The sequence below is a fragment of the Phalacrocorax aristotelis genome, chromosome 5, assembly GCF_949628215.1.
Source record: "Phalacrocorax aristotelis chromosome 5, bGulAri2.1, whole genome shotgun sequence".
In the NCBI taxonomy this organism is placed as follows: Eukaryota; Metazoa; Chordata; class Aves; order Suliformes; family Phalacrocoracidae; genus Phalacrocorax; species Phalacrocorax aristotelis.
In genome coordinates this window covers 71,372,480-71,388,136 of record NC_134280.1, presented here as the reverse complement: position 1 = coordinate 71,388,136, position 15,657 = coordinate 71,372,480, and the positions used below count along the sequence as shown (strand labels likewise).

Genomic DNA, 15,657 nt, shown 5'->3' with positions numbered 1-15,657 from the left:
CCGCACCCCCGTATCCCGCCCCGCCCAGATCCCGGACACTCGCCCACGAGCAAAAGGCTTTGAGATTTAATAATAAACGTTACAAAACGTATAAAACGGAAGAGCGGGCGCCAGCTGGAAGGTCCTGCCGCGCTCGCGGGTGAGGGGAGGGGGGAAAACGGCAAAAGCAGGGGACGCGGGATGGGGGGGGATGGGGAGCCCCAACCTCCCCTACTTGAGGTCCATGAAGCGGATGTCCATGATGAGGAGGAAGTTCTTGGGCAGGGGCCGCGGGGCGGGCGACAGGACAGTGAAGACCTGGCGCTCCAGGTCCACACCAGTGACGACGATGAAGCCAGCCACGCTGGTCTCCGAGATGTTGTCGTCGGGGCTGTCGGCGGTGCTGACACTCAGGAGGTGGTGCACCATGTCCCGCCCCGGTGTCACCGGCACCAGCTTCAGCTGGTTGTCCTCCTGCGACATGCCCAGGGGCAGGCAGGAGTCCGGGATGGTGGGAGCCCCCACCTTGTAGATCTTGACGTCAGAGAACTTGACATCGAAAGCGTGAGGGTAGAAGCAGCCCCGGAAGCCGTAGAAGTACTCCCGGATGCGATCGTCTCGGCACTCCCGCCGGAAGTCCTTGGAGCGCTCCACCACGCCGCCGGACTTGGGCAGCAGGACAGTGCGCACAAAGTGGGGCAGGTCCCTCTTCAGCTCGTTGTAGAGCCGCTCCTGGTCCAGCACCACCACCACATCCACCTCGAAGGCGGAGGCGGCGTGCACCAGCGCCTGGTAGCCCGAGCCCTTCACCCAGCCGCAGGTGTTGATGACACAGCCACTCACTGAGGCTCGGCGGTTCACTTCGCAGCGCTGGTTGAAGACGTCGGCCAGGCGGGATGTGATCTGCAGGGGAGACCGGGAGGAGGCATCAGGACAGAGCGGCCATTCGGGGGCACCCATGCCCCCAGACGGCGCTCTCCCACGCAGTATCCCCTCCTTCGCTGCCCCCAAAGCCTCGATTCCCGCAGTGGGACCATGCTGGCTCCGACAGGGTGAGGAGCAAGCGGGCAGTCCCTGAAGGGCATCAGAAGGGCAGGAGGCCAGTGTGCCAGGCCCTCTCCCGCTCCCCAGGGGACAGCAATCCTCCAAACGGTTCCTGCCACACTCAGTTATTTACTGCTAAGGTGTAGGCACAATGCCTGGCTCCCGGGCAGCCACCCAACACAAAATCCTTCCTTCCCCACCCTCAGCTGATAGCCGCAAAGGGGTGATTTGCCATGCAGGACACTGAAGCCATTCCTAAAACATGTTACAAGTGCTTAAGGGTGCTCGGCTACAGCAGGAGAGCCACTTTTCTGTCCTGAGGGCTGCCAGGACAAGGGCAGCACAGAGCTGCGGCGGCCTTCAGCCAAGCAGGGACCTCTGTCACCAAACAGCAGTGGCAGGAGGACCCTGGGGACTCAGGTCAGCTTTCTGGTGTCTTCAGGTTTTTCTCGGGCTTCTTTCCACCTGGGTTTCCATGAACAGGGAGCCAGGCTGTGGGCAGCAGGCAGGGAGGGTCCCTGCAGTGGAGGGACACTGCACTGACAGCCACCAGGCGCTGGCTAACGCCAGCCCCGTGCAAGAGCCATCAGACCGTGCCCACAGCCACACTCCTCTCCCCTCTCACCCAATGAGCCCCACTGGCTGAGCCAGCTCACTGTGACCTGCAGCTCCAGCTGTGCCCTGGCCAGCCACAACTCACAGCCCACCAAGGGTCTGGTGTGGGGGGCTGTGAAAAGCTCAGTCATGATTCCTCAGCTCCTCCTCTCTGGGCTGAAGAGCTTCTTCCCTCCTCAGGAGGCTCCTCCAGCCCCTCCACCATCTCTGCTGCGCCTCTCCCCTCACCCCCTTGGCCCTCCCTATATCGCTGTTAAGCCGCAGCACCCAGGACCGGGAACAGTGCTCAAACTTGTCCCGGGGCAAGGCCACCAAGGGGCTCCCCACGCTCACCTTGTTGTAGAGCTTGATATTGGTGCCAGGAGTGGTGGAGCCGAAGTGGTAGACGAGCGGGGCCTGGAGGGAGAAGCCCTCCTCCACATCAGCTGGCCGCTCAATGTAGAGAGCGCCCATCGTGCCGGGGATGGAGACGGAGCCCTGGCCCACATCCAGCTCCACGAAGGTGGGTCGGCGCCCCAGGCGCACGGCGTAGTTCAGCAGCAGACGGCACACCGTCGACTTACCCACGTCGGTGGGTCCCACCACCATGACGCGGGGCCCCCGCTCGTCCTCCCGCTCCGCCTGCCGCCGCATCTGCTCCAGGGCCGTGTGGGTATTGAGGTAGAGCAGCATGGGGGTGTCCTTGGAGATGTAGGCCACCTCGGTGCGGCCGCTCAGCTGGACGGTGCAGCCATGCCAGGTGAAGACGGCCACCTTGGCGCCGGCGTCGAAGGTGAACTTCTTGTTGCGGGTGAGCTCGGTGCCGAAGACCTCGGCCATGCCGGTGAGCAGCTCCAGCTGCACCGTCTGCGAGGCCTCCACCTCGAAGCGCAGCTCCGTCTCCCGCTCCAGCTCGAACTTGGCCACCTGCTTCTTCTCCTCGCCGCCATCGTCCGCCATGACGCGCCGCCGGGCCCGGCGCGCGCCGCCCCCCGCCCCGAGCCGCCCCTCCCCCGGCCCGGTGTCCGGGTCTCGCCCCCCGCCCTTAGGCCGTTGCCATGGTACCCGCCGATGGCCCTCGCCCTCACCCGCCTACCAGGGCCGCCGCGCTTCCGCCCAGCGAGGCTGCGCCGGAAGTGAGGTCAGAGAAACGCGCCCGGCGCGTTGGGCGGGGGGAGCGGCGGCGGCGTTGCCATGGCAGCTGCGCGGCGCCGCCGGCGCGGTGTGATGACTCACGGGAGGGCCGGCCGATCCTCCCCGTGTCTCATTTGCATCTCATCTGCATACCGCCCTGGGCCCCGCGCCGCATCCCCTCGCCTCCTTCACAACTCATTAGGCTGTGTCCCCCGATCCGCCGGCGGGGGTCCCGGCCTCGTTTGCATCTCGTTTGCATCTCGTTTGCATCTCGTTTGCATCTCGTTTGCATCTCATTAGCACGCGGGGGGGCCCTACGCCCGCCTGATTTACATCTCATCTGCATGTGCCCCGGGGTGACTGGCGGGGCGGGGAGGGCTGGCGACACGGGGGACACGGGCGTGCCGAGGGGCGCCGGCGCCCGCAGCGCATCGCCGGCGGCCGGGCTGACGTCGGAGGTGCCGGGCGGTGACGCCGCGGTGGCAGGGTGCGGGCGGTGACGTCGCGGCGGCGCGGGATGAGTCACGGTGCCGTGATGCAGTCCCCGGGCACGCAGGGCCCCCCCCGCGGCCGCCCGGTGCCCCCGCCCGGCGCCCGCCCCGGGGACAGCGGCAGCGGCGGTAGCGGCAGCGGGACAGCGGCAGGCGGTGAGCGGCTCCCGGGGACCCCGGGCAGCGCCCCGGCACCGTGGCGTGGCCCCCGGCACCCCGCCCTCCCGTCCCGGCACCCAACACCCCCACCCACCCTCCGTCGTCGTCGTCCCCGGCACCGCGGCGTCCCGCTGGGACACCCAGCCTTCCGTCCCAGGACCTCCATTGTCCCCCCTCGGACCCCCACCCCCCGCCGGGACCCCCATCCTCCCGTCCCGGGACCCCCAGTACCCCGTCCCGGGACCCCCGTTGTCCTCCTGGGACCCCCAATATCCCTCCCGGGACCCCCATTGCCCCCCTCGGACCCCCACTCCCCCCGGCACCCACAGATCCTGTTTGGAGGAGTCCCGGACCCTGCTTAGGACCTCCGCCCTCCCCAGACCCTCGGGCCCCCTATGCCCCCAGTTTCTCTTAGGGTCCCCCGGGTCTCCCTGGGGACAGCAGGGACAGGGTGGTGCCACACTGCCCCTCACTCCTGCCATGAGCTGGCCAGGTCTCAGCGGGGTGGGCTGAGGGCTGGGGGTATTGGGGCGGGGGTCCCCAGGCAGTGCCACCCCCCCTCACTGCCTCCCTTTACCCCTCTGCAGGCTGCCCCCCTTTTCCGCCTCCTTCTTACCTGGGGGGGCCCGGGGCAGCAGTGCCCCCCCGACCTCGGCGCAGGAGGAACGACGGCTCTCAGCACTCTGCTGCGCTGCTTCCCCTGCGAGCGGCTCTGCGGGGGGTGCACGGTGCCCCCCGCCCCCCCGCGCCCCCCCGGGGCCCTGCCGCCCGCCATGCCTCCCACCCGGCGCCGCCTCCCCCCCGCCGCCCGCCTGCCCCCCCGGACCTTCCACAGCTACCTGCCCCGCTCCCACCGCACCTACAGCTGCGTCCACTGCCGGGCCCACCTGGCCAGGCACGAGGAGCTCATCTCCAAGGTGCCCCTGCGCCGCTCCCCGGGCCGAGAGCTGCCCCCCACGGGGGCTGGGACAGGCAGCGTCCCCTCTGCGGTGGCCCCGGGGTGGACCTGGGACAGGGAGATGCTCCCAAGGTGTCCCCAGGGCAGCGGCCCCCCTCCCAGGGTGGCCCTGGGACAGCGAGATCCCCCTGCCAGGATGTCCCAGGGTGGTGAGCTTCCGTGGTGGCACTGGGACGGCGGGCATCCCTGCCATGGTGCCTCTGGCATGGCAAGTGTCCCCCCACCATGGTGTCTCCAGGGTGGTGAGCGTTCCCTCCACATTGCCCTCGAGGTGGGGATGTTCCCCATGGTGCCCCCACGGTGGTAAGCGTTGCCCCAGTGTCCCACCCATGGTGTCCTGGGGATGGCGTGTGTCCCGGGGATGGTGGGTGTCCCCTGTGGTGCTCCCGTGGCGGTGACCGTCTCCCTCTCAGTGTCCCCGGGTTGGCAAGTGTCCCCCCACAGTGTCCCTGGGCTGGGGTGTTGCATGGTGGTGATGCAGTGGCGCGGGTGGACGTGGGTGGCCCAGGGGACACGGGGCCCAGCCGGTGACTGGTGCCGTGTTCCCACAGTCCTTCCAGGGCAGCCATGGCCGTGCCTACCTGTTCAACTCCGTGTGAGTACCACCAGGCGCCCCGGGGACGGCGGCCATGTGTGGGGGGTGCTGTCGGGGATCCCCGGCTGCGGGCACCGGGGAGTCACCCGGGGCTGCTGTCCTGGCGGTGCCGGGCTGCGCCATGCTGGGCCATGCTGGCCGGTGCCCGGCGGTGGCACACACGGTGCTCTCCGGGCGCAGGGTTAACGTGGGCTGTGGCCCGGCGGAGCAGCGGCTGCTGCTGACGGGGCTGCACTCGGTGGCCGACATCTTCTGCCAGAGCTGCAAGACCACCCTGGGCTGGAAATACGTGAGTGCCCCTGCGCCCTGCACCCCCACCCTGCTGCGGGCACTGCCCTGGGCATCCCGACCCTCACTGTGGGCACCACCCTGAGTCCACCCCGTGGGCACTGCCCTGGGCACCCCAAATCCCTGGTCTGGCCACCCCAAACCCCTAACGAGGGCACCACCCTGGGCACCCCAAACCTTTGCCGTGGGTACCACCCTGGGCATCCCAAAGCCATGGTGAATGCAGCACACCAGGCACCCCAACCCCACTGCCTGGGCACCCCATTGGGGCATGGGGGGTCTCATGCCATCTCCCCCAGGAGCAGGCCTTCGAGAGCAGCCAGAAGTACAAGGAGGGGAAGTTCATCATCGAGATGTCACACATGGTGAAGGAGAACGGCTGGGACTGAGGGACATGGAGGGGGCACCCCCAGCCAGCAGGACCCCCGCCCCGGTTAGCACCGGGGTGCTGGCAGTGGGTGCCCCCCACCTTCATGCCTTCCCCGGTGCCCCGTGGGCGCCTGGGCCAGCCAGTGCCCCCTGGGGGGACGTGGTGCCCATCACCAGCACGCGGGGGCTGTGGGGGCTTTTCTAGGGCAATAAAGGCTTTTTTTTTTAGGAAGGTGCTGGGTGTCACCCGCCCCTGGTGCTGCCACCTCCCCTAGCTCAGCCCTGGCACCCTGGGGTGACGCCTGGCATGCAGCCGGGGCCCCCGCAGACACCCTGGCGTGGATGGAGGCGTCCCTGATAGCCCCCAACTTGCCCCCCTGCACCCGTCCATCCCTCCCCCTCCCCACAGGCAGGAGCTGCGCAGTGGTCAGTGCATTTATTGGGGCCTCAGGCCCCGAGCTGTTGGGGAAACTGAGGCACGGGGGGCAGTGGGGGGCAGGGACCCCGTGCTGCCCTGTGAGGCCGGGGAGGTTGTAAAGGGTGGGGAGATGGGGGAGGGAAAGGGGGGCAGATGGGGGAGGGAGGAGCGAGGAGGTGGGGGAGGGAGGAGCGGGGAGGTCGGGGGGAGGTGGGGAAGGGGGAAGAGGGGGAGAACTGGAGGGAGGGAGGATGAAAGGAGGGAGGGGAGGAGGGCTGGAGGGAGGGAAAAGAGAGAGGGAAGGATGGAGGGTGGTTGGAAGGAAAGAGGGAAGGGGTAAGGAAGGAGGGATGAGGGAGGGAGGGAAAAGAAGGAGGGGTGGAGGGAGAGGAGGAGGGAAGGAAGGAGGAAGTAGGGACAAGGGAGGGAAGGAAGGAGGGATGGAGCAAGAGGAGGAAGCAGGGAGGGAGGGAGGGCTGAGAGGAGGGAGGGCAAGAGGTGGGCAGGGGTCAGGGCTGGGGGTCGCTAAGGCGGCCCATGAAGAGGGGTACGGCATCCGCATCGTGCCAGAGGACGAAGAGGAAGGGGCGCAGGGCCTCCAGCAGCAGGGCCCTGCGGGCCACCGAGGTGGCCATGGCGCCCGCCGCCTCCACGCCGGCCTCGTCCAGCGCCAGCACCGCCCGGTGTCGCGCCGTGTCCACCGTCACCGCTGGGCCCCGCGCCAGCCCGCACAGCTCCGCGTCCAGGAACAGCCCGTAGTCTGCGGCACCCGCCCTCAGCGTCAGCGCCGCGGGGACACGGGGACGCCGGGGAGGGACACCGGGGACAGTGGGGATATGGGTGCAGAGGGGGCACTAGGGACATGGGGGGCACTGAGGGGCCTTGGGGATGTGGGGGACGGTAGGGGCACACCAGGGTCACTGGGGCGAGGGGGCGATGGGGGCACCAGGGGCACTAAGGGGTGTGGGGGACAGCAGGGAGATGGGGGATGCTGGGGACACGGGTGATATGGGGACACCACTGGGGACAAGGGGAACATTATGGGCACTGGGGACATGGGGGCAGTGGGGTGCATCGGGGCATGCATGGGGATGCATGGGGATACCAGGGACCCAGGGGATGCCGAAGGTGCAGGGATACTGGGGAACTCTGGGGCCATTGGGGCCCCTGGGGAAGGGACCTGCATAGGGACCAGTGACATCCTGCAGGGAGTGACGTCATTGCACATCACCTCCTGCGCAGGAAGTGACATCACCCCTAGCCCACCCAGCCCAAGAAGTGACACCACGGGCAGGCCCCGGGGGCGGAGGAGTGGGGTCAATGGCCTTACCCATATCGTGGACCAGGGCCACCACATCCATGGCAAGGTCAAGGCGCAGGCGGGGCAGGGCCAGGGCGGTGGCCTGGGGGTGTGTGTGTGCCGCCCGCCGAAGCAGCCCCAGGAATGTGGGGGGGTCCAGCTCCCGCTCCAGGGTCTCCAGTGCCTCCGGGGGTCCCCGCGGCACCAGCAACACCAGGCTCAGCCCCCCGCTCAGCTCTAGCCGCCCCACCTGTGGGACGGACCCAGCCCGCAGTTACACCACAGCCCAGCACTCCCCCAGTGCCACTGCAGTGACCTCACAGCCTGGCAATCCCCTCTGCTGCTGCAGTGACATCACAGCCCAGCACCCCCCTCAGTGCCAGGGGAGTGACATCACAGCCTGGTACCCCATCAAATGCCAGGGAGTGACATCACAGCCTGGCACCCCCTCAGTGCCGCCGCAATGAGGTCACAGCCTGGCATCCTTCCCAAGTTCCTCGGGGGTGATGTCACCGCCCAGCACCTCCTCGTGTGCAGCGATGTCATGGTGCCGGCGGGGGGTACCTGGACCTGCAGGCGGGAGTCGGTGAAGGAGGCCACCGGGTACTTCTTGCTGGTCATGGTGGGCACCAGGCGGGACGGGCGCCCGGGGCGCAGGAAGGGCAGCAGCAGCGTCTGCTTGGCCTCCAGCGGCGTGCGCCAGGCGGCTGTGGAGACACGGCAGCGGGGCTGCGGGGACGGGGGGCACGGGGCGGCTGCCACGCAGGGCACCCTTGGGCTCGGCCCCACGCCATGTCCTGGGAGGACCCTGGGCAGATCTCAGGGCCAAGCTCGAGGGCAGATCCCTGAGCCGCTGCCCTTAAGCCAACCCCCAGGTCGAGCCCAGGGCAGATCCCGGAGCCAATCCCTGGACCAGAGCCCAGGGTAGATGCCAGGGCAGATCCTGGACAAGATCTCCAGGACAGATTCCCGTGGCAGGTCCCAGGGCAGATCCCTGAACCAACCCCCGGGACAGACCCAGGGTCTGCAGGGCCATACCCTGGAGGTGGACGGCGCTGAGCAGCAGCAGGCGGGGCTGGGGGGGCAGCACAGGCAGGAGGCTGGGCAGGAGCCCCTGGCTCGCCCTGCGCACCCACTCGTTGATGCGCAGCAGGTCCAGGCTCTCGTTGCCGCTCAGTGCCTGTGGGCGGGCGCCGTAGAAGTGCCACGACTCATTGAGGAAGCGGGGCCGGAGGTGCAGCTCTGCCCGGCGGCACACCAGAGTCAGCCCCATGCCCGCCTGGCATCGGTGGCCCACCAGCACCCGGTCGCCCACCTCACCTGGGTGGTGGAAGATCTGTGTGGCAGAGATGAGTCCGGGCGCACTGGCAAGCTGCCGCAGGGCGCTGTGCACGCAGCTCAGCTCCGGTGGGTATGCCAGGATGGTGCCCAGGCGCTCACGGGTCTCGCCACGGGCACCTGTGGGCACAGGGAAAGCTCGGCGAGGCGCCCGCAGGTGCGCCCGCTGTTCTGGGCTGGGACAGCCGTGGGGCCGCAGGTGGTGACCACAGCAGAGCCCACAGTGTCACCCATGGCAGAGCCCATAGTGATGCCCACGGCAGAGCCCACAGTAATGCCCGCAGTGATGCCCACAGCAAAGCCCATGGCAGAACCCACGGAGGAGCCCACAGCGATGCCCATGGCGGATCCCGCAGCAGAACCCACGGCGGTGCCCGCCAGCAGCCTCTCACCCAGCAGGAGGTGCGAGAGCCCCATGGCCACGTTGATGGGGGAGAAGAGCAGGTTGGCCTCGGGCTGGGCAGCCTCTGCCAGGTGCTGGTAGAAGCGGAGGGCAAAGGTGCCCAGCGCCTCGGCCACGGCCAGCCGCTGCTCGCCCGTGGGCGCCCCGCAGTCCTCAGCAGGCTCCTCGTCCCCAGGGCACGGTGGGGCGCTGGTGCCCGTGGTGCTGGGGGGCCCTGGGGTGGTGCTGGGGGGCCCTGGGGTGGTGCCAGGGGTGGGTGCTGCCGTGCTCCCATTAGCCATGCTGCCTGGCTCCTCAGGTACTCCCTGAGGCTTCTCAGGGTTGGGGGGATCTGTGGTCTTCAGGGGGGAGTCCAAGCTGGGCAGCTCCTCGAGGTGGGCCCAGGGGGTGGTCACTGGCAGGATGGGTGCCTCCACATCCTCTGGTGGGCCTGGGGCAGGATGGGGGGGCACTGGCGGCATCGGGTGCTCTATGAGCAGATTCATCCAGCTGGGAGAGGCCTCCGGCATGGGCACCTGGGCACGGGGACCCTGGTGAGGGTGGGCATGGAGGCACCTGGGCACAGGGTGACCCTGTCCCTGGGCTACACTTACCGGTGTGACAGTGGCCATGGCTGTGGCCACCAGCCACACCAGGGGCAGCCAGAGTGTCATGGTGGGCATCCTGGTGGGAAAGTACAGGTCAAGGGCTTGACGGGCAGCCAGCATCCCAACCCCAGCTCCCAGCACCCCACCTTGGCACCCAACACCCTCCCACCCCACCCTGACATCCTGCACCCCAATTCCCTACACTACGTGTACCCCCACCCTGTGCCCCCCTTCCCAGGGGCGCCCCACAGTCTGACACCCCCTGGGGAGCTGGGTCTGGGGGGCAGGAGGAGGCAGCACCCTGGGCCCACCTGGGTGCCCAGCAGGTCGGGTCCCTGTGTGTCCGGCCGGGCGCGGGAGGATCTGGCCAGATCTGGCCCTGTCTGGTTAAAGATTAAGGAGGGCAGCTGGTGAGGCTTCCCGTAAATCAGCTGGACCAGCAGCTGGGGGGGTGCCTGGGGCCGCCAGGAGGGGCGGGCTGGGTGCAGGCGCCCGGGGCAGGATGTGGCCCCCCCGCCCCTTCCAGCCCCACATCCCACTCTGCTCCCACGCTGGAGGACCAGCCCCCTTGGGCAGGCACCCTTTGGGAGGTGGGGTGGGGCACTCTAGCCACCCAACTGCCCCCTCTGTGTTACCCCTGTGGTGACAAGGGTCAGTCTTGCCGCTCAAGCTCCCTGTCCTTGTCTCTCCAATCCCACAGTGGTCTGGGGGAGGCCCAAGTGGTGTGACCCCCAGCAGGGTCCCTCCCACCACATTTCTCTGCTGCCTGGGATGGGGTAGGGACCACCGAGCCCCTCTGCCCTCCAGGACTGGCCAAGGGAGGTCCTCAGTACACCCCTGGCCCCACAGCACGAGCATGATCTGAGAGCCTGCGCTCCCCCACACCTCTCCAGCACCCTGGGCTGCTCCAGGAGACTCTAGCCCCTCTCATACCAACCCTGTGATCTTGTCTGCCTGGTGCCAGGCTTCGGATTTGAGGGGTGGAGTCCCCAAGGACCCCTCCCACCCGAGAAGTAGGAAGGTCCAACCTAATGCCTCCAGGCAGCCAGCTGCCCTCCCAGCTTTTGTCCCACCTCCCAGCTCCCCCTGGGGTAGGGACACCTCTGGGCCCTCCACCCTGCCAGAGCTGCCGTGCCCATGGCTGTGTGGGGCAGGTCTGGCCCCTCACTGCCACCTTCTAAGGCCCCAGGCCACCCAAGGCCTGTCTGGCCCCTCAGCCCCGACCCACCTCTATGACCCCAGGCCCGCCCACCCCCACCCCGCAGCGCCGCGCCTGGGGCGAGGCTACAGTATCTTGCTCCGCCCCTAGAGGCGTGGTCTGGAGGAGCCCCGCCCCGCGGGACACTGGGGGCCGTGGCCAGGAGGATCGCCGGGGTGGGCAGGGCTGCGGGGGTACCGGGGGCTGCGGGGGTACCGGGGGCTGCGGGGGTACCGGGGGCTGCGGCGCGTGCAGGGGCGGGCGCGGCCGTGCCCGTATCGGCACCGGCACCGGGGCGCCGGGCCAGGGGTGCGGGTCCGGGGCGGTACCGGCGCGGGGGGTCCTGGTGTCAGCGCCCAGCGGTACCGGCATAGGCGTAGGGGCGGCGAGGGGTGCCGGTACCAGCGTGTGGGGTCCCGGTACCGGGTTGCGGAGGGTGCCGGGGGTGCGGGCGCCGGTGCGGGGGGCGACGGTACCGGGCTGCGGGTGTGCCGGTGCGGGGATGCGGAGGGTGCCGGGGTGCGGGGGACGGCGGTACCGGGGCAGAGGGTCTCCGGTACTCGGTGCCGGGGTGCGGCGTGCGTCGGTTTCGTTTCCCCGGCGGGCAACCCTCCGCTACGGGGCGTGTCCGGGCGGGGGGCGTGTCCCGGCAGGGTGTGTCTCCGCCGGCCCCGCCCAGTGCCCCGCCCCCCGGAGGAGCTGGCGGAGGCGCGGCGCTGGAGCGGAGCCCGCGTCCTGCGGCCGCTGGAAGGGGACGTGCTGCGCTGGGGCGGGCGGCTGCTGCCCGTGCGTGCGGCGGGGGGTCCCCTGGGCACGGGGGGCCGGGGGAATTATGGGGGCACGGGGAGCCTGGAGTGGAGATGGGCCTATGGGGGCACGGGGTGGGGGTCTCCTGGGGGCAAGGGGGGGCCCTGGGGAATGAGGGGCTGGGGGCACGGAGAGTCCCCTGGGCACGGAGGGCTCAGGGACAGGGGGTCCCCGAGGGGGAGGGGGTACCCGCCCTGACCCCCTTGGTGCTCGCAGTGCTGCAGAACCTGCTGCTGCTGCTGGACAGCCCAGACCCCCAGCGGATGCTGCGGCAGGATCTGGCCCGGGAGCTCCGGGAGCAGCCCGAGGTTTTCTGGCGCGGGGCGGATGAACATACCCGGCGCTACGCCGAGAGGCGCTCCCCCGAGTCCCCCAGCCCCTGAGCCCCCTGCTCTGGGCACTCGGGCGCACCCCAGCTTGAGGCCTCCCTCCCTGAGCCAGCCGGGGCTGGCCCTGGCATCACCCCTGCCTTGGCATTGGAGCTGGGACATGGGGGGCCCTGGCACCCTCCTGGGGCCATGCACCCGGTACCCATGTGAATAAACCTACTACCACCCCTTCTTCGGCTCCCTGATGCCTTGCTGGCATGGGCGGGCTCCGGGGGACTGCTCTGTGGCAGCAGTGGGGCAGTTCCGGCACTGTGCCCACCCCAGCGCCATCTCGGACACTCGCTTAGTGCCCACGTCCCTGCCATGAGGGACAAGGCGGCCACAGCCCAGCACTGGCACCTTTACTGATGTGGGACCAGGACAGGGGTGTCACGGTGGGGGCCCTGGGGAGCCCCCTCAGCGCTTCTTGGTCTTCACCAGCCCCTTGGCCACCAGGCAGCGGTACAGCTCCTGCAGGTAGGTGTAGACACACTTGGCATCGGGCACCGGCAGCCGCACCATGTCGTCCACTTCCAGCAGCGGGGCGCAGCCCGCCCGCTCCCTGCAGGGACACTGCCGTCAGCCAGGGCCCCCCCACACGGGGCAGGGGTGCGGGGAGCTGGGGGTGCTCTCACTCAGCAGTGGTGAAGGCCAGGGCCAGGTTTTGCCGGCGGGCGCCGGGCTCGAGGCTGCCGTAGTCGAAGGCGTCAGGGAAGAAGCTGTGGATGAGGGCGCAGAAGGCCAGGCCGCTGCCCCAGCTCCCCGAGAAGTTCTGCACGTCCACGTGCTGCCACGATAGACAGGGGTCAGGCGGCGCCACGGCCACCCCACGGCCGCCCCATGGTGCTCACCTCGTAGCCGCGGGTCCTGGCGCGGCACCACTCCAGCAGCATGGCCTTCACCATGGCAGCACCCCCTGTCCGCTTCAGGTGTGGGGCTGGCCCCGTGGCCGCGCTGCAGGCGATGCCGAGCACCGTGGGGTGCCCCACGGTCCCGGCCCCCACTGCCCCCTGATGCCCACCATGCCCCCATGTTCCCCCAATACCCCCACGGTGCCCCCCTGCCCCATGGCCCCCTGATGCCCTGCTACCCCACTGACCACCCCATACCTCCCATGCCCCCAGTGCCCCAATGCCCCCCAATACTCCCACTGCTCCACAGCCTCCCCCATTGCCCCCCCATCCCCTCAATGCCCCCACTGCCCCATGCTCCCTCTGCCCCATGGCCCCCCAGCCCGCCCATGCTCCCCATGGGGCCAGGCCCCCTCTCACCCTCCAAACTTCTCCAGGATGGCACTGCGCCCCTGGGATCGGGCACTTGCCCGCGGCCGCCCCCAGGCAGCCTCCGGTCTTGGCCTCAGCCCCACTGTCCTGGGGGGTGCCTGGCCCTGCGGCCCCCCTGCTGACGTACCCCTGTGGGCATATGGGTGGCCCCATGGGTGGGGGTGAGGGCACCACAGTGCGTGCCACCCAGGGACACACACGGGTGCACCAGCCATGGGGGGCAGGTGAGGGTTGCCAGACATGGGCACAGGGCTGTGGGGATGGGGCTGTGGGATGGGGTATTGGGGTGCCACCCGTGGGGTGCCACCTATGGGGACACAGCGCTGTGGGGTGCCAGCTTGCAGCATGGGGCCATGGGTGCCCACAGTGGGGCAGGGCCATGGGGTAGCCCCAAGGCTGACCAGCCGTGGGGCACCCACGAGGCCATGCCAACCCCGCCCACACTCACCTCTTGCTGCCCTCCGAGCCCTCGGTGGTGTCAGCTGCAAGGGAGAGAGGGGTCAGCAGGGTGGGAGGGGGCACCCACGTCCCCTCTGGGCACTGGTGGGGTCCCAAAAGGAGGGGCATCCCTGGGGCACCATGAGAGGTATGGGGCTGGAGGTCCTCCTCCCCAGGAAGGAACATGAGGGATCTACAGGGGACCTTGTGGGGGGACACATGGCGTGGGGTCAGTGGTGACCCCAGGGAACTCTGGTGCCACCGCAGGGCCTTGCACACCCTGCCCAACACAGCCCTTACCTGTGGAGGACGTGGGAGATTCTGGGGACGTGGGGGACACAGGGGACGTGGGGGACAGGGGCGATGTGGGGCTGGTTGCCCCCCCTGGGGATGAGCAGGGGGGGAACTCGGGCCACAGCTCGTCCTCCTCGTCCTGCAGCCAGGCAGGCTCCTGCGGGCACAGCCAGGGGGGCACTGCCAGCACAGGCACTGCCACCCTGCCCTGGCACTGTCACCCTGCCCTGGGACTGTCACCCTGCCCTGGGACTGCCAGCACGGGCACTGCCACCCCTGCCCACACCCTGCCACCCCACTGTCCCTGGCAGTGGCCCCTGGCCCCCTCTCACCTGCCGCCCCAGGGTGCTGCCTGCTGCTGCTGGCCCAGGCCCAGCTGCTGCCTGCGGCCCCTCCGCCGCCCCCCCCGGCACCCTCTGCCTGGGCACCCCCTGTGCCCTTGGCAGCCCCCCCTGCAGCCTCAACAGCCTTGGTACTGCTACCAGCACCCTTTGGCGCTGCTGCCCCCCCACCGCTGCCAGTGTCCCCCATGGCATCACCCTCAGCTGCCCCCAACTTTGTGTGACCCCCTATGTCCCCTGCACCCTTGTCCTCACGCCCCACGTGTCCTGCACCCTTAGTGTCACCCCCTGTGACCCCTGCATCCTTGTCCTCACCCACCACGTCCCCTGCACCCTTGGTGTCACCTCCCATGTCCCCTGCACCCTTGGTGTCACCTCCTGTGTCCCCTGCACCCTTGTCCTCACCCACCATGTCCCCTGCACCCTTGGTGTCACTCCCTGTGTCCTCTGCGCCCTTGTCCTCACCCCCCATGTCCCCTGCTCCCCTGGTGTCACCCCCTTTGTCCACTGTGCCCTTGTCCTCACCCCCTGTGTCCCCTGCCCCTGTGGTGTCACCCCCCATGCCCCCTGCTGCCCCTGCCCCCTGGCTGTCACCCCCATCACCCCCCGCTGCCAGGGGCAGTGTGCCAGGTGTGGGGGTGCCCGAGGTCGGGGTGTCCAAGGTGGTGGTGTCCAGGGTGGGGTTGTCGGGGTCTCCCTGGGGCTCCATGGTGCTGTGGTCACTGCTGCAGGAGCACAGGGCTGTTACTGGAGTGCCCCCCTCCCCAGCTTGCCCATGTGCCCCTAGCCCCCAAGCCTGGCTACCCCCCAACCTGTTCCTGTCCCCGTGCCCCCCCAAGCCCTGGCACCCCCATTCCCCCACCCTGGGCACCCCCATTGCCCTGCCCAGCCCCATTCCCTATTCAGGCTCCCCTATGTCCCATCCCAACACCCCAATACGCTGGCCTGCCCCCCTCACCTCCTCCAGCCCCCCTCAACCCATCCCAGCCTCCTCCACACCTCATCCCGACCCTCCATGTCTTGTCCCGGCACCCCCACACCCCATCCTAACCCCCCAACCGCCCCCTCCCAGCCCCCCATGCCCTATCCCAGCCCCCCATTCTGCTACTCAGCACCCCGTGTCCCATCCCGCTGCCCCCAAACCCCCTCCCGGTTCCTCCTATTCCCCCTCCCGACCCTCCAAACGCCCTCCCACTCCCCATGTCCCCCTCCCATCCCCCCATACCCTCTCCCGGCCCCCCCATGTCCCATCCCGGCACCCCCATACCTCC

At 69.3% G+C, this 15,657-nt stretch overlaps 5 protein-coding genes across 9 annotated transcripts; 2 read left to right on the top strand and 3 right to left on the bottom strand.

Annotated features, from left to right (window-relative positions):
- Window positions 1–52: 52 nt before the first annotated feature.
- CLP1 (cleavage factor polyribonucleotide kinase subunit 1) lies at window positions 53–2,625 on the bottom strand. Its single transcript, XM_075095366.1, has 2 exons — window positions 1,972–2,625; window positions 53–882 (listed from the first exon to the last, which is right to left on the bottom strand). Exons 1-2 carry the CDS (start codon window positions 2,575–2,577, stop codon window positions 211–213), a joined length of 1,278 nt encoding a protein of 425 aa, XP_074951467.1. The 5' UTR covers window positions 2,578–2,625; the 3' UTR covers window positions 53–210.
- A 274-nt stretch (window positions 2,626–2,899) lies between these two features.
- YPEL4 (yippee like 4) lies at window positions 2,900–5,837 on the top strand. 2 transcript variants are annotated; one of them, XM_075095364.1, is made up of 5 exons: window positions 2,902–3,398; window positions 3,989–4,318; window positions 4,911–4,954; window positions 5,135–5,243; window positions 5,542–5,837. In XM_075095364.1, exons 2-5 carry the CDS (start codon window positions 4,175–4,177, stop codon window positions 5,629–5,631), a joined length of 387 nt encoding a protein of 128 aa, XP_074951465.1. In that variant the 5' UTR covers window positions 2,902–3,398; window positions 3,989–4,174; the 3' UTR covers window positions 5,632–5,837. The 2 variants fall into 2 exon arrangements, with proteins under 2 accessions (XP_074951466.1, XP_074951465.1); XM_075095365.1 differs by lacking the exon at window positions 3,989–4,318 and having other exon boundaries at window positions 2,900–3,398; window positions 4,911–5,243.
- A 195-nt stretch (window positions 5,838–6,032) lies between these two features.
- On the bottom strand, window positions 6,033–11,486 carry SERPING1 (serpin family G member 1). Of its 3 annotated transcripts, XM_075095361.1 has the most exons (9): window positions 11,394–11,452; window positions 9,969–10,040; window positions 9,664–9,733; window positions 9,060–9,585; window positions 8,650–8,787; window positions 8,368–8,571; window positions 7,894–8,036; window positions 7,360–7,579; window positions 6,033–6,789 (listed from the first exon to the last, which is right to left on the bottom strand). In XM_075095361.1, exons 3-9 carry the CDS (start codon window positions 9,730–9,732, stop codon window positions 6,539–6,541), a joined length of 1,551 nt encoding a protein of 516 aa, XP_074951462.1. In that variant the 5' UTR covers window position 9,733; window positions 9,969–10,040; window positions 11,394–11,452; the 3' UTR covers window positions 6,033–6,538. The 3 variants fall into 3 exon arrangements, with proteins under 3 accessions (XP_074951462.1, XP_074951460.1, XP_074951461.1); XM_075095359.1 differs by lacking the exon at window positions 9,969–10,040 and having other exon boundaries at window positions 11,394–11,486; XM_075095360.1 differs by lacking the exon at window positions 9,969–10,040 and having other exon boundaries at window positions 11,332–11,452.
- LOC142057064 (uncharacterized) lies at window positions 10,689–12,143 on the top strand. Its single transcript, XM_075092545.1, has 3 exons — window positions 10,689–10,748; window positions 10,967–11,645; window positions 11,879–12,143. Exons 1-3 carry the CDS (start codon window positions 10,689–10,691, stop codon window positions 12,043–12,045), a joined length of 906 nt encoding a protein of 301 aa, XP_074948646.1. The 3' UTR covers window positions 12,046–12,143.
- Window positions 12,144–12,230: 87 nt separating this feature from the next.
- Window positions 12,231–14,761, bottom strand: SMTNL1 (smoothelin like 1). 2 transcript variants are annotated; one of them, XM_075095362.1, is made up of 7 exons: window positions 14,378–14,761; window positions 14,052–14,202; window positions 13,762–13,795; window positions 13,302–13,442; window positions 12,882–12,984; window positions 12,666–12,817; window positions 12,231–12,592 (listed from the first exon to the last, which is right to left on the bottom strand). In XM_075095362.1, exons 1-7 carry the CDS (start codon window positions 14,579–14,581, stop codon window positions 12,448–12,450), a joined length of 930 nt encoding a protein of 309 aa, XP_074951463.1. In that variant the 5' UTR covers window positions 14,582–14,761; the 3' UTR covers window positions 12,231–12,447. The 2 variants fall into 2 exon arrangements, with proteins under 2 accessions (XP_074951463.1, XP_074951464.1); XM_075095363.1 differs by having other exon boundaries at window positions 12,281–12,501; window positions 14,378–14,624.
- Window positions 14,762–15,657: the final 896 nt, after the last annotated feature.

Coding starts and splice junctions, on each gene's coding strand:
- YPEL4 (XM_075095364.1), top strand. CDS start 4,175: ATGCCTCCCACCCGGCGCCGCCTCCCCCCCGCCGCCCGCCTGCCCCCC. Junction 4,319..4,910: donor ACGAGGAGCTCATCTCCAAG/GTGCCCCTGCGC, acceptor GTGTTCCCACAG/TCCTTCCAGGGCAGCCATGG. Junction 4,955..5,134: donor GCCTACCTGTTCAACTCCGT/GTGAGTACCACC, acceptor CTCCGGGCGCAG/GGTTAACGTGGGCTGTGGCC.
- SERPING1 (XM_075095359.1), bottom strand. CDS start 9,732: ATGCCCACCATGACACTCTGGCTGCCCCTGGTGTGGCTGGTGGCCACA. Junction 8,788..9,059: donor GCTCTCGCACCTCCTGCTGG/GTGAGAGGCTGC, acceptor CTGTGCCCACAG/GTGCCCGTGGCGAGACCCGT. Junction 8,572..8,649: donor ACAGATCTTCCACCACCCAG/GTGAGGTGGGCG, acceptor GCCGCCGGGCAG/AGCTGCACCTCCGGCCCCGC.
- SMTNL1 (XM_075095362.1), bottom strand. CDS start 14,581: ATGCCATGGGGGACACTGGCAGCGGTGGGGGGGCAGCAGCGCCAAAGG. Junction 12,985..13,301: donor ATCCTGGAGAAGTTTGGAGG/GTGAGAGGGGGC, acceptor CATCGCCTGCAG/CGCGGCCACGGGGCCAGCCC. Junction 12,593..12,665: donor CTGGCCTTCACCACTGCTGA/GTGAGAGCACCC, acceptor GTGTCCCTGCAG/GGAGCGGGCGGGCTGCGCCC.
- CLP1 (XM_075095366.1), bottom strand. CDS start 2,577: ATGGCGGACGATGGCGGCGAGGAGAAGAAGCAGGTGGCCAAGTTCGAG. Junction 883..1,971: donor ATATCAAGCTCTACAACAAG/GTGAGCGTGGGG, acceptor TCTCCCCTGCAG/ATCACATCCCGCCTGGCCGA.
- LOC142057064 (XM_075092545.1), top strand. CDS start 10,689: ATGCCTCCAGGCAGCCAGCTGCCCTCCCAGCTTTTGTCCCACCTCCCA. Junction 10,749..10,966: donor ACCTCCCAGCTCCCCCTGGG/GTAGGGACACCT, acceptor CTCCGCCCCTAG/AGGCGTGGTCTGGAGGAGCC. Junction 11,646..11,878: donor CGGGCGGCTGCTGCCCGTGC/GTGCGGCGGGGG, acceptor TGGTGCTCGCAG/TGCTGCAGAACCTGCTGCTG.